The following is a 14,876-nucleotide window of genomic DNA, read 5'->3' on the forward strand; positions in this document are numbered from 1 at the left end:
GCCATTTTTGCTCATTGTCCTGCCTGGCTAGTCTTTGAAGTTTATACTGCTATTTCAAATATATCTCTTTACATCAATATTGGCTCTGAATCTACCTGAGAGGGTATGCTAATTTATTGAATTGTTGAAGCACACTGAAGATGAATGCTGATGGGGATCCAGACTTCTGTTGTCATCTATTAGTGATCTAATTACATATTTCTTCCTCTCACGGGACACCAGTACAGGCTTGATTAAAGTATAATATAGATAGTTCCCTAGAGGGTGTTAGGCTCTTTAGCTGATGCCATGAATTCAGAAGTCCTATTTTTCTTCCCCCTCTTGGTTATTGTATGAGCATGACAGCGCCAACATTATCACTTACTCCAGCGATTGCCAACATTTTTTGGGCCCGTGGCCACATTTACAAACATTGTGGACACGCACGCTCACACACATGGTAACCAAGCACACACCACAACCCATTCCACTGGCTACAATATATATATATACCTTTTTACAAGCATAATTTCAGTGGGGGCAGAGTTGAGGGAACCCTGTGGGCACATACATGCCCTCAGGCACTGCCTTGATAACCCTTGGATTATTCTTTTTGAACTTCCTTAGCATCATCAACCACAAAAATGCTTTGGGGGCTGCTGAGGTTTGAAATTAGTAGTCAGAATGGGCTTAGGTTTGTCTTCATTTTTTAAACACTACAAAATTGTAGATTGACCAACTACACCAGTGTAGAAAACCTTTGACCTCCAACTACAACTCCCATCAGCCCCAGTGATGCCAGCAATGGGCAGGGATGATGGGAGATGTAGTCCAGCAACATCTGGAGGGCCCCTGTCCTATACAGGGTGCCCTCAATCGTCTGGAGAAGCTGGTGCCTCTGGTGGAGAACAATTGTTCTCCCCTAGAGGCACCAGCTTCTCCAGACAATTGAGGGCCCCCAATGTCATGTACCAATGTCACACACACAGCCCTCTGAATACAGTAAGGGCTGCCCCCCTCAAAAAATATTGGGGGGATCAAAGCGCCTTGGCCCCCAGGAGCCAGCATCTGTTTCCCCCTAGTATGCAATTTTAGATTAACTTTGGAAATGTTCATCTGATGCACTAAGAAAACCATACCTTGCAATCCTATGATGGAATGAAATGGATTTCAATCTTTCCCCTTCTTTTCAACGTTCAGGGGTCTGTAACTTTTCTAATGAAGGAAACTTTTGCATTATTAAAAGTTTCTCACTATTGAGATTTCTGTCAGTGAATAAAATGTGACTCTCAGCACTTGTCATGTGGTCCAAGGAGGGAGGAAATGTTTGGGAACCACTGAACTAGAATGTCCATAATATATATAAATTAAATTCTGCACAGTTAATGTGGACTTGTGTGGGGAGCATTGAAAGGAAGGACAATGTGAATGCTGGAAAATGAAATCAAGGGCAGGCAGTGATTTTTTACCTATATGTAGTCAGCATTGTGCTTCCAAGTACATGTGTCAATGTGTTATTGTATCAGTGGAACAGATTGCAGCCGAGTATCTTCCATTTTGGGTTCAGCTGCACTCTGAATTCCCAACTACAAATCTAGCACTCAGCTCAACATCTATTTTTCCTCATAAAGGAGGAAAGTGTGTTATGCTGAAAAAAACGATTTGGAAAATTCAGATATTGTTAAGTTAGCAAATTGCCTTGGAAGTTAGAACTACCTGGTTTCAAACTCCTGGGCTGCATTGCTGTTAGGTCTCTGCGTGAAATAAATTGCTAATAATTAACACAGGGGCAGGGGAATAATCTCTGTGATGGGGATCATTGGATTGGTTTGTGCAAGATGCTATTCCTGAGCCCTAATTACCCATATTACCCTAATTGCCATATAAAGGGCATACTAGGGTTGGCCCTCCCAATAGGCTGAATGAGGTGATAGCATTAGGCAGTGGAGTGAAACTATTTGGGTGAGTATTTAAATCAACTTTTCAAAAATCAATTATGATAGTGTCTAGTACACTAGATAGAGAATAGAACAATCCACCCACCCACTCCTTATGCCAGCCTATGTAGGGTTTGGATTGAGTAGAGGCACTGGCTGAGTTGGCCTCCCATAGGCCGACACCAACATCCCCCTTCTCCCTTCCAGACATCTGGATCCTGAGCTGGTCTCACTCTTGTCAGGTGATGGTATTGGTCCCAACCCAGACCTGATAGGTCTTCCATTTCAGAGGGGTAGGTTTCTGTGCTCATGGTTTGACCTGAATGTCCATTGGAACAGTCAGCTGACTGCTTTGCAATGCATTAAGATCATGCCCAGCCTCATACCCACACAGCCCAGTTTCATAAGTTTTGCAAGTGATTTGTTGAGCAGAAATCAGCTGGCTGTTTGCCAAAAAGGAAGAATCTGCCATGAGCCCACTGAGCCACTCTGTGCCAAAGGGTCATATGAATCAGTTGTTAAGTAAGCGTCACTCAATAAAAACACTCAATAAATATGTGTTAAGCCTTTATGTGAAAGATCATCGCTACTCTTTATTCATCACTGACCCCTACTACTTTGACTGCATTCCTGAGGATAGCCAGGCTATTTAAATCCCACCGGCTTTCCCTGTATTGGCCCTTCATTGGTGTCTTCATGAGCACTGAACAGGAGAGGGAAATCTTGTGGTCCTTGTATTTAAGCTGAAGCGGGTTGCATGTAACTTGAGCACTCAAAGTGTTCAAGTTTACAAAATGCTAGCTGATCTTTAACACAGACTGAAATGAAGAATCCTGTGTGTTTGGCAGATAGACTGAAAACCAGGTTTGATGCAGAAGTAATATAATAATGATCCACTGTGGCAGAAGGGAGTATAAGGAGCAGTAATTAACCCAGCTTTATTAGAGTGGAACTGGTTATTTCCACATAAATAAACCCATTGGCCCTTTGAGCTGTGACATGTTTCGTCTAAAAGCATTTCATCCTCCACTTACTTGTGAAGTCTTTATTTGTGAAGTCTCATGCCCAACCTAGTTGTGGTTCAGTGACAACTACAAATACCTATTATCATGCAATAGTAAGTTTAGGCTACTGAGGCAAATGTATCCGTCTTTCTCTGCCAACACTGTGTTTCAGGTAGGAGCCATGATTCTCTCCTGCAAGGCCTTTCTAGCTAGAAATTCAGAGCTGTCTCTCGCTCTGTGTCCTAGTATATAATAGAGGTAGTAATAACAGCCACAGGAACTGTTTGTAAAGTATGTCAAGCTTTGAAAACAATTTTAATTCTTTCCCCTTTTCCACAATTCATCATTTCCATACAGATTAAATTGTATGTCATGCCTCTCACGGCACACAAGTATTTTTAATGGTAATGGTTGCTTTCAGTGTAAGGGATGCTTCTTTTTTATTGATCGGCATCAAAGGTTCACTGGAAATGAGTAGCCACAGAAGTCAAATGGGAAGCCAGAGAAGCGCTCAAGGAAAAGCAAAAGATCTGTAGCTGTCTGCACTGTTACATTGTATTGACAGATAGTGCTGGAGAAGCAGGAAAACACCAGAACATGACCTGGCACTTTATTTAGTAAAATATAATTTCCTAAATCGCTATAAAACAGGCACAAATAACTTTTTGACCTTCCATGAAACGTGACATACTTAATGAGAGATCCCACTGAAGTACTATTTGATGGTGATTCTCTTGGAATGCTCTTACTAAATATCATAATCTGGGCCTGGTGCATAGCTTGTTGCCTGCAGATAAAATTGTGCCATGATAAAGAGAAGTTTTCGAAGGGACTTTGACTAGAGGTGAGGGATCCTGCAGGATTGTTTATTGCTTTCCTTCTGTAGATTTTGAAGCATGCAGCTGGTACATGGGGCAGGAGGGGGTCCCTCTACTGCCCCAGCTTTTCTGTTGAAGTGGATTTCGTACGGTCCTTTGAGAGCTATGGAGTTTTGCCCCCTTCCTATTTTGAGCTGCAGAATTCCTCAACTATTTCTCTCCCTCTCTTAGCTACACATTTGCTCTCCCTTTCTTCCACCATCCCTCTCTTGGTTCTGCAGTGTTGAGGCACACAGGAATATTATTGAAATGTCTCTGTTTATAATAAATTTAGTCAGTGCAGATCCAATACTCTCTTTATGTTCAGCCTCTTTTCTTTTGAAAGGGGCAATCTATTCTTGCTTTATTGTGCCTATTTCTTTTTAAAAAACACAAACAGTGAAGGGTGTATTACTGGCAGATATTTATAAAATCATAGAACTGTAGGATTTGTAAAGAGTTGGCAGCTATCTAATTCAGCTCTTTACTCTAAAGCAGGATCTTCTACACTGCATCTCCAAATCCCTAAAGGATTAGCCTATATATTACTGCCGTTAAAAGCAACTTTTTCAATCCACAATTGACTGGCTTCCAGAAAAGGGAGAATCCCCTTTCAGTGGCTAATTTTAGAACATTCCCTAACTGTTTCTGAAATCATTTCATTTTTCAGTAATAATTTGTACACTTTGTCCTACGCAACATTCTCATTGCTTTAACTTTTCTGGCAATCATCCTAAATTGAATCTTAGATATTCAATAATCTACATTTCACTATGCCTTTGGAAATATCCTAAAAGGAGGTGATATTTTGGTAGAAAGATGCAAGGGTCCTAATGTTCCAACAATAGCTTTAAATACGTTGGAAAGAGATACACTATGAAAGATTGATTCCTCAGCCATTAATTTGTAACAGAACAGTGCAATAAATCTTAGTTTCTCTTCAATATCTTTCTGCAATTGTGAATTCCACTTGATTCACCTCTCTCACTCACCTTAACAAAATCAGTATTTGCCCTAGTTAGTTCGGATAGGAATCCAATTATGCGGGGAGCCAAAAAGCTAACCACCAATGTGCCCAGGAGATCGAAAAAAAGGCCATTTAGTTTAATACAGTTTGGTGAAGTGAAGATAAAATAATGATGCTTGAATCTATAAAAATGAAGTCCAGAACTCATTGAGAGTAATTGAATCAATTTCCCAGACATCTTTTGGAGATCTAGATTGAGGCCTTATGACAGGAGTGTGCAACCACCACCACCACCTCCTCCTTTTGAGATACACATACCCTTAGGTGGATCTTTCAATGAATGAATGCTAGTGGAGGGCATGGCCCAAGCCAGTGGTAGCTGGAGCCAGATGGACAGTGGTCAGGGCCCCCTTTCTGCCTCCCCTGCCACTTCTTTCTCTCACTACACCAGTGTGGTGTAGTGGTTAAGAGCGGTAGACTCGTAATCTGGTGAACCGGGTTCGCGTCCCCACTCCTCCACATGCAGCTGCTGGTGACCTTGGGCTAGTCACACTTCTTTGAAATCTCTCAGCCCCACTCACCTCACAGAGTGTCATGGGGGAGGAAGGGAAAGGAGAATGTTAGCTGCTTTGAGACTCCTTCGGGTAGTGATAAAGCAGGATATCAAATCCAAACTCTTCTTCGCTTCTTCTCTCCCTCTCTTTCTCCTCTTACCCAGTCAACTATCAGAGGACGGACAGATCACTCTTTCCAGAGGTCTGATCGCTTGCCAGAGGGTTTCCACTACTTCCTCTTACATTGCCATATCCATGTTGGATTTTCTCCATAGTGTTTCCTTCCTCCAGCCCTTCTTCTTTTCCACTGGGCTACCCACACACATCAAATTAGGCTCAGGGCTGCATGCAGCTCTGCCTAAGCCCTGCCGTATGGTGTACACATCACCATGTCCCCTGAGATGGCAACATCTGCCATTCTCTCCAGTACAGGAATGGGGCCCTCTTCCTTTTCACCCTTTGTGGAGGGAAGGGAAATGGCAGGCAGAGCTCAGTTTCCCCCCACTGGGGCCTGAAGTCTTGTGTCTTGTATTATCCTATGTTCCACATGCAGGGAATAGCCGCGAGAACAGTGAATCTTGCTTGAGGTGGTGGTTGGCCATAGCATCAGTTTAGCAAAACCAAATCTAGCATCTAACAGTTGTTTTTATAGAAATGAACCAACTGGGATGGGGAGCTGTTATTTAAGTGAAATCCCTTCCTATTGGCAATACAGTGGTCATGGTGAGAGGGATTTTGCATGGGTTCAATTCAATTTTGCAGGGGCAAAAATGCTTCCTGATGAGCTCAGACCACTCATTCCTCTTTCTGTATATGCGAAAACATAGAACAATACTTTTGCCTGCTTTTGGCAAGGCTTGTATAACGTAGTTTTAATTGATTGCTTTATGCCTAGTGCTAGCAGCAGGAGATGGAGAAAGGTAGGTGTTCATTGCCAAAATACTCTGTAAGACAGACTGGGAAAGCCTTGCATCTTGGCACAATCCTCAAATTAAAAACAAGCGTTGACCCTGGTTGCCCTACATTTACTGTGTGTGACATATATAATATTGAAAATTTCAGTTTAATCGGTTTGGAGGCAAGTAGAATTTCTTTCTCGTTTCTTTTGTTTGCCAGATTGTTGACCATGCAGTTTTTTCTCTCCTCCTGTTCTGTATGCAGGCTCAGCTCTTGCCTCTCAATACAAGCAAATGTGAAATTCTATACAAGTAATACGAGTGGTTTCTTTCCATATTTTGTGCAATTGGCATATTAACAAGAAATAGGACCACATACAGTGTGCCGTACGACATTCCGTGAATATGCCAGCAGCATTTTGGAGTGATGCTTTTGCGTATCTAACCAGAAAGAATATACCACTTCATTTCATGTGCTTTTATGCATTCTGGCAAGGAGTAAATGAAGTTAATCACAAGTTAAGGAACCCTGCCACTCTGTATTATAGAAGAAGCTTCCTGTACATAACAATATAAAATTGGCTGTGGTTCAGAATTTTCGTACTTAGCATTGCAAATTAGGCTCCTGTCCTTTCCCTACTGAGCTGCTCACTGATGATCTGGAATACCTTATTTTCTATGGAATTTTCCCAGGTGCTTGAGAAATTAAAATTCTAGAGGGAGTTCTGAAAGGGCTGTAGCCAAATGAATTACATTAGTCCTTGATATAGGTAGAATTGCCAGGTGCAAAACTGTGCCAGGGTTCTCTAGCCTGCAGATTTTCGTTGTCACTTCAGCCCTCAGCTGAAGCTTTGGGATAAAACCTTGATTTATGGGAAGCTTATATGAAACTGGCACACAGATGAATGACATACACAAAAATGATGGCAATCCCTGTCTTGTATAAAAAAACCGAACCATCTGAATTCCTTTTTCTTAGCCAGGTATTAGTGCTCCTATATATGGAAATCTTGCATTATTATCCCACTGCCCTTCTATTTTCTATTCCTATAGAAATGCAACCTACTGATTTATCGATGCTTCTGACTTGGTAGTCATACTAATGTGGACTGGCTAGTTTCTGTACAAATTAGAAGCAAAGTGACAAATGGCTCTGTCATTCTGCTATGTCTCTGTACTTTCCGGATGTGACTAAATTAAAATGGATTACATGATTTGATTTTCATGGAGGGTTTGCTCATGCATGACAGTTTTGGAATCACAGACTTCCATGACGGATGGAGGGCTTGAGCTACTTGTTGACTATGCCCTTGGCAGAAAACTGCAGAATATTCTATTCTCCAATGGGCAGGAAAGAGGGATGGGAATTACCCATACAGTTCCTTTGAGGTTGGTAACATAAAGTTTTTACACACATAGATTTAAGTTTTAACAAGAAAAAAAGGGTGACAGTTGCCCTTCAATTCTGAACACATAGCTTGAGAACATGCAACTTACCATATAGAATATGTTTTCATTTTTAAACTAGGCACAATGTCTGTTGCATAGTCATGCCTGTTATGTAGTTTTACTTAGGTTCAACTCTGAAAACGGCATAACTTTTCAAGGGTCTTATTGACTTTGCATTCTTAAAGGCAATCCGCATTATTAGATTTTTTCCATGCACATAATAATATGACATTTGAAAAAGACAAAAAGGATTAAATCTGCCAATACGTAAAAATTATAACCTTCCATATCACTCTACCAATGTAAGACATTTTCATACCTGATGTGATCTGCCAGCATTACCTGAGGAGTACATGTCAACATGATGCCCCACTTTTATCAGAAATGACACACAATTTACGTCTGAAACAGAACAGGAACTTCCAGTTGCCTGGAGAAAGCTCTCTTTTATCAATCATTACTTGGAATCCTTTTGCTGAAAGACATGCATCTTGCTGTTCTCTCTGTGTTATAAACCCTCTTGTTCCTGGTATGCATGTGACATTGTTCATTACTAACAACCATGCTTAGCAAACATGATTTTTAGTTACGAATAATGTGAACTTGAAAGGTACAATTTTTCATTTCCTGAGTGATTGGTTGGCCTGGACCTCCCAGGTTATGTTAATTATTATGGTACACTACGTTTATCTCTGCTAAGTTTAGAAATTTTTGAAAGTACTGAAAGTATGTTCCTATGAAAGTGTACCAGCCGGATTACACTCCTGTGTGCGTTTCAAAAGAATGAAGCTTGTGAAGAGAACTTTAAAAAGTAGAACTTGGAGCCTGTACAGATTTCCTGTGCAAATAGGAACAGGATTAGAAGAAAGGTGGGCTGTTGCAGCTCTTGTTGGAAGAAAGAGAAAGAAAGAGTATGGATAGACTTTGTACTGAGCAATTTAGATGACTAATTATACTGGAGCTATATTGTACACATTTTAAGAGTAAGAGGCTTATTTTTTTTTATGAAGAAATAACAATTCTATTTTGGTGCTGCTGGGAATTTTCCAAGTTATTTCAGCACTTCTGTTTCTTAAGAGTCCCATTTTTATTTATTGCCAAGTGGTTGTTCACAGCCAGTGTGTTCCCTGGTGTTAGTCATCATAATGTCTAATAGGCCCGAATTTCAACCAATTAACTATGTGAGCTTCCGTAGTCTAATCAGTAAGCATATGTCCAATAAAATGTAGCTCACCTACCCTTGTTTTATGTGGGCAACATGGACCATATCTTAAATTACTGATGTTTCTCAATATGGGAATGAACCACACAAACAATCATTTTGAGCTGTAACTAAGAGGAAAAAATGCATAATGTGATAAACATATTATCAACTGATCTTTTCAATTAACTTATCTGTTCTTATGAATTACCAACTTGCTGGGATGTTGGTTTCAGCTGATAGAAAAAGAAGCTATCAAAGACACTTTTCAGGGATAAAATGGGGCTCATCCATTTGTAGTGGGAAACAAAAGGTGGGCCATCAGTTACTCTGTTGATAAAAGCTTTGTCCTTTTTGGCTTCTCCTTATTTTTCAGGAGCAGAATGACTGCTAAAATTCTGATAACCTGTTAGGAATTTGTTTACTTCCTGTTAGGGACGAAGTAGAAATTCAATTCGGTTTGCATTTAAAGGCAAATCTATCAAATTCACACATTCCGAAACAATACTGGAACTGAAACACATGTGTATCCAGGTCAAATCTGCAGACAAAAATGCGTTTATTAGCATTAATTCGCACTAAAATGCTGAATAATTTTCATGGGATTTTTAAAATAAATAAATCACAAATTGCTGCAGAAGTGTAGAAAACAGAATTGAAAAATGAGGAAATGGGTGAATCAAAATTCACCAATCCTTACATCCCCACTCCTTGAAGGCAGCCATTATGGGGAGCTGTGCAGTTCTCAAATAGAGACATTAGGATATCTATTTACATGACTTGGAGGCTAGTGACGAAATATGTTTGTCTTTCAGATCCCCAGCTCAAGGGTATAGTGACCAGGTTATATTGCAGGCAAGGCTACTACTTGCAAATGCACCCTGATGGAAGTCTCGATGGAACCAAGGATGACAGCAGTAATTCTAGTAAGTGATTGTTCTAGGAAACTATTCATCTCTTCCTCACATATTGTAAAGTTAACCATTTCAAGATTTACATGCAAACATCACTGAGTGTTGTTTTTTTATGCCTCTTGTTTTCTGATTTTGCTTTTGGTAAACGTTGTTTTTGCTTTTTTGATATTTACAAATTGAAATACAAAATACATATTTTTTTAAAACCCCAGTGCCTTCATATATGTGAATGAGACGAAGCATGCGATTTCAGGAAAGTGCTGAAGCTGCTCACTGCAGGATGATAGCCCGGCTTCCTTTTCAACAAAAATAGTTTTCAAAAATGTCTAAAATTATGTGCTAGTTTGAGAAGAATCTCCATACCTGCTTCCTAGTTTCAGCTTAAGTGTGCAGGTCTCCTGAAGTATTGCTAGGCATAATAGTCTCTTAAGGTGTGTTATAGTAACACTAAATAACTCTAAATTACACAGATAGCATGGCTGTAAGTAGGGTTGCCATGTGCCCTCTTTTTCAGAGCTAAAATTTGGGACAAATTGCATTTATTTGCTTTGAATGGCCGCTCTTTGGCTCTTCAAAATATGGCAACCCTACTAAGCAAAGGACTACTTTAATATTTCATGATCATTATGGTGGCAGCTGAATTCAGCAGCAGCCAGAATGCAACAATGAATTGTGATGGCATTCCACAATTTCCCATTATTCATTAGAAATGCCACTTACTGTGTCTCCAGCTCAGTGAAAGTTAAGCCAATTTTAAAATCTTGAGGTTGGTCAGAGTACCCTAGGATGGGTGGCGGTCCCACTCGCTCTTCCGTGTTCCATTAAAAACCCTCTTTTCTGTGTTAATCCTCTGGAGGGAGCCCAATGTTGTAAATACTGTGAGTAATGCTTCCCCTTTGTTCTGTTGGTTTGAGTTCCTCCACATATCTTCATGGGCTCCTCAAGAGCTTGAAATATGAATCCACATGAAGGAGGGTGACATTACCAGCAGAGCAATCGGATAGGATGCACACAGGGCAGGACTTTCTAGGATTATGTGTTTCTTCTTCTCTGCTGCCTCAGCAAAGTATCCAACATGGCTGCATTGCCTGGAAATCTGAATGGAGGAAAGGAGGGAAAGACAGGCTAGTAGTTGGATGTCCTCTCACCACATCATTGTTCTGCTGTGCATACACAGATGATTCACTAACGGTTCCTGAACAAGCTATTTTGGAAAGTATTAGAGACCAGGGCCACTGCTGGAGGTCATTCTACCAACAACATTCCACTTTCTCCTAACCCCTCACTTTCCATTTTTCTAACTTTTCTTGAAAGCCACTTATAGAGAGTTTCGGTGTGTTACATCCAGCACACCTGAAAACTCCATTAAAAAGTTATGGTTTGGAGGGAGCTGTTGCTTTAGTTAAATGTTTGAAGTGGTCAAGGAGTGTGGTAAGAACTAGAGTGGCTCCAGAATGGCAGGAAATTGTTTTGCCTCACTCTGAAGTATAGGAGGAGGGAGAAAACATAAGAGTGGCTCATGGTGCTGTGTGCAACATGAGCACCTTCCTCTAAAGGTTTTTAAATAAGCAAAACAATGCACAGCCGTCTTGTACAATTAAGGCAAGCAGTAGCCCACAGTCGCTCATGCCCCTTCCCCGGGCTGTGTGGGGCCACCTTGGTGGTGTGGGGCCCTATGCAAGATGAATGCTGTTTACTTGCAGAGACTCAAGCATCTGCTTCATTTTACAGCAGCTTCAAAAGTCCAATTCTTATGGTGCTCACAATCTTCTAATATGACAAAGAATTAATAATAGAGCCTAATTTTCTTGATGTATTTCCTGTGAGCGGTCTGTTATTTTTCTCCCTCCTGGGCATATTGCTTGAGTCATGTCCCTCTCCTGTGATGAGCAATAATGAGCAAGTTGTTCTTTTTCATACATTTTCACTTTGGTCAAAACATTTGTACCTGTTGTTGTCATGATTTCAAGGTCTCACTTTCTGTGGATGCTTTCCCTCCCAGCTTAAATCAACAAGCAACCCTTTGAAAACTGTTGCATGATTGCTTGATCCTTTGCAAGTGCTGAGCCAGAAAATATGCCCAAGATGGATTTTGACTCCACTGTATGGAGGATGCTTCAATTGTCGTCCATTGTTGTTGCTTCCATTCAGCCAGCTGTTTGCGTGCAATGGTTTGCCAGGCAGATCAGGAGATTTCCCACACATCAACACAGACCTGGGGGGGGGGGAGAGTGAGAGGCTGAAGTTGCATGAAGAAACCCATCTGTGTGGTGAGCCGCTACAACACACAAATGGCTTACCACATGGAGACCGTTGCTATGGGAAACAATTTAAAGCAGCTATTTGTGCACACTGATACTTTCAGAGATGGATGCTGCAATTCAGCTTCTCTGAAGCCCTGTTGTCATAAGGTTTAGATACCAGGGAAGGGTTTAATTCAGGGGTTGGCAAGGTTTACTGGCAATGGGCCAGATCACTCCCACAGAGATTCTCCGTGGGCCAGACTGGCACAGCACAATGCCGGAAATCGCGTCTGCGCATGCCCAGATACCAAAAATTTCGCCTGTGCAGAACCGATTTTCGGCATCTGGATATGCACAGACATGATTTCTGGTATGTGCGTGTGCACAGATGCGATTTCCGGTGCCACTCAGCAAGTCCCCGGGCCATGCTGTGCTGGTTTAGTGCAGCACGTGGGGGACTCGCCGAGTGGGCGGCTCGGTTTGGGGGTGACTCATGGGCTGGTAAAACGGTCTTAGTGGGCTGCATCCAGCCCATGGGCTGCACGTTGCCGACCCCTAGTTTAATTCTTCTGTCTTGGTGCGAGAAGTGAAGCTACAAGGAACCAGGCAGAGGGCCTTCTTGGTAGTGGTGCCCACCTTATGTACAGTAACACCCTCCCATCAGATGTCAAGGAAATGAGTAACTATATAACCTTTAGAAGACATCTGAATGCAGCCCTGTATAGGGAAACTTTTTAAGGTTTAAGGTTTTATTATGTTTTTATATATGTTGGAAGCCACCCAGAGTGGCTGGGGCAACCCAGTCAGATGGGTGGGGTACAAATAATAATATGTTGTTTGTTGTTGTTGTAACTTTGAATATTTTCACACATGACAAAAGGGAACCTGAGTGAAGAAGGTACATATTTATTTTTTCATGGGAACCAATCTGAAACAATTCTGGTACAACGAGAAGTGTTTTTGAACCAATTTAAATCTGCTACTGCCACTACTCCTAGCTTGATTTCTAATACTGCGGCTGAAATGAACTTCGTTGCATTCTGGCTTCAGTCTTACGATATAGTCACAAATAGAATTTGAGAATTAACTGTGCATAGGATTTCTACATGACATCATTTGCTTATCTGTGACAGATCTTCTTTATTTTTACAGCATTGTTCAACCTTATACCAGTGGGACTTCGAGTTGTCGCTATCCAGGGTGTAAAAACAGGCTTGTATATAGCCCTAAATGGAGAAGGGTTCCTTTATACGTCAGTAAGTAATATGCCATGGCTATTGGTTCTAATCTACTTTTCTATAAAAAGGTAGATCCAATTAATAGAAAATCTTGCAGGATTTGTAAAGAAGAATGGTGAGATGATTCTACATATTGATTCTTAATACCTGTGGGTTTAATAAGTAGATAGAACCTTCATGTGGGATTTTCAGACTGCAAATCACTGACACAACCCTTTCTCACAACATTTTTTGTCCTGTGGAAGCGACTGCAGTAAGGTATCTTCCTGAACTATGAAAGTAGCACCAGAAGTTCTGAGCCACATAGGAAGAGCCCACACACTGGCACAGGGAGGAATCACAGCATGAGGCCTGCAGCTTTTGTTACTGTCTCAGAGCTGCAAGAAGCAGCAGTGCTGCAGCCACTCCCATGTTAACCATGAAACATGAGAAGCAACAGTTAGTTATGCCCATGCAATAATTTGATAATGATTAGAAGATGCATTCTAAGCAGTAGCTGGAGGACTTTGTTTAATATGACTGTACAGTGCTATGACTACAAGGTGTGAAGTCCAAACTCTTCTAATACATTGATATTTGCTATACGGTATTACAGCCTCACTTATTCAGATAATTTGCATGAAGTTCAAAGCTTTGGGAGGTAAAGATAAATAGGAAGATTCTTCAGAGTTAGAGCTGATATGAGATTCCAAAGAAGAGTCACAATAAATTCAGATAACAATGTGTTTTGATTAACTTGGGCGATGCTGTGTTTACATTATCCTACATTCTAACATGATAATTGAAGCTGGTGGGTTTCCCATCAAGGATGTCATTGTCATGATTGAAGGCAATAAAACCTTCTCCTCCATAAACCAAAGCACATGGGAGACCCTACAATTTCAGTGGGAGAGAGTTTATCTGCCTCCCGTGTACATCATTTTGGCCTGATTGTTCAAACATTTTGTGCAGGAATTTTTTTTTCCATGCATACAAAAATGAATCATGTCAGCATTTTTGCAAGCTTGTGTTTTATTGTCATTGAGGTAGAATTAAAGTTTTTAATTCCTTAAAATAAAAGGAGTCACGTAATAGAAAAAAGTGTTTCTGGTAGATATTATTCAGGCAGATGAACTAGTCAAAACTCAACTCATGTAATTTCCAGTCAGTTAAGGGGGTGAGTTTCAAGGGTGTGGTTAACTCTCCCATTGAACTGAAAATGCTTACTTTTGGCAGAATGGTACTGCATGGCCCTGATCCAATTGTATGGCTGCAGCAGCGTATCACTGATAGTCTCATTAAGGCTGTGTGCATGCAGGCTGCTGACTTGGGCTCCCACCCAGTGCACCTAGCACATGTTTATGGATGCAGCTCCTTATCTAGCTGGTGGTGAATACACAGAACCCTTTTTCCAGGTGTGCATTCCTCTAGCTGGATCGTAACATTGGTTTTAAATAATGTTCTCTGTTAGAGGAGTTGCTTGGAATTTCATTACAGTGGTACCTCGGAAGACGAATGCCTCGCAAGACGAAAAACACGCAAGACGAAAGGGTTTTTCGTTTTTCGAGTTGCTTCGCAAGACGATTTTCCCTATGGGCTTGCTTCGCAAGACGAAAACGTCTTGCGAGTTTGTTTCCTTTTTTCTTAACGCCGCTTGA

At 41.1% G+C, this 14,876-nt stretch overlaps 1 protein-coding gene across 4 annotated transcripts in view; it reads left to right on the forward strand.

Moving 5' to 3' along the window:
* FGF14 (fibroblast growth factor 14) overlaps positions 1-14,876 on the forward strand; it is a 305,502-nt gene that overhangs the window by 226,895 nt on the left and 63,731 nt on the right. For all 4 annotated transcript variants that reach the window (XM_053384455.1, XM_053384457.1, XM_053384456.1 and 1 more), the window contains 2 exons: positions 9,660-9,770; positions 13,154-13,257. In XM_053384455.1, coding sequence (XP_053240430.1) covers positions 9,660-9,770; positions 13,154-13,257 — 215 coding nt within the window. The remainder of the gene's footprint in view (positions 1-9,659; positions 9,771-13,153; positions 13,258-14,876) is intronic.

Source organism: Podarcis raffonei, chromosome 4 (assembly GCF_027172205.1).
Source record: "Podarcis raffonei isolate rPodRaf1 chromosome 4, rPodRaf1.pri, whole genome shotgun sequence".
Classification (NCBI taxonomy): Eukaryota; Metazoa; Chordata; class Lepidosauria; order Squamata; family Lacertidae; genus Podarcis; species Podarcis raffonei.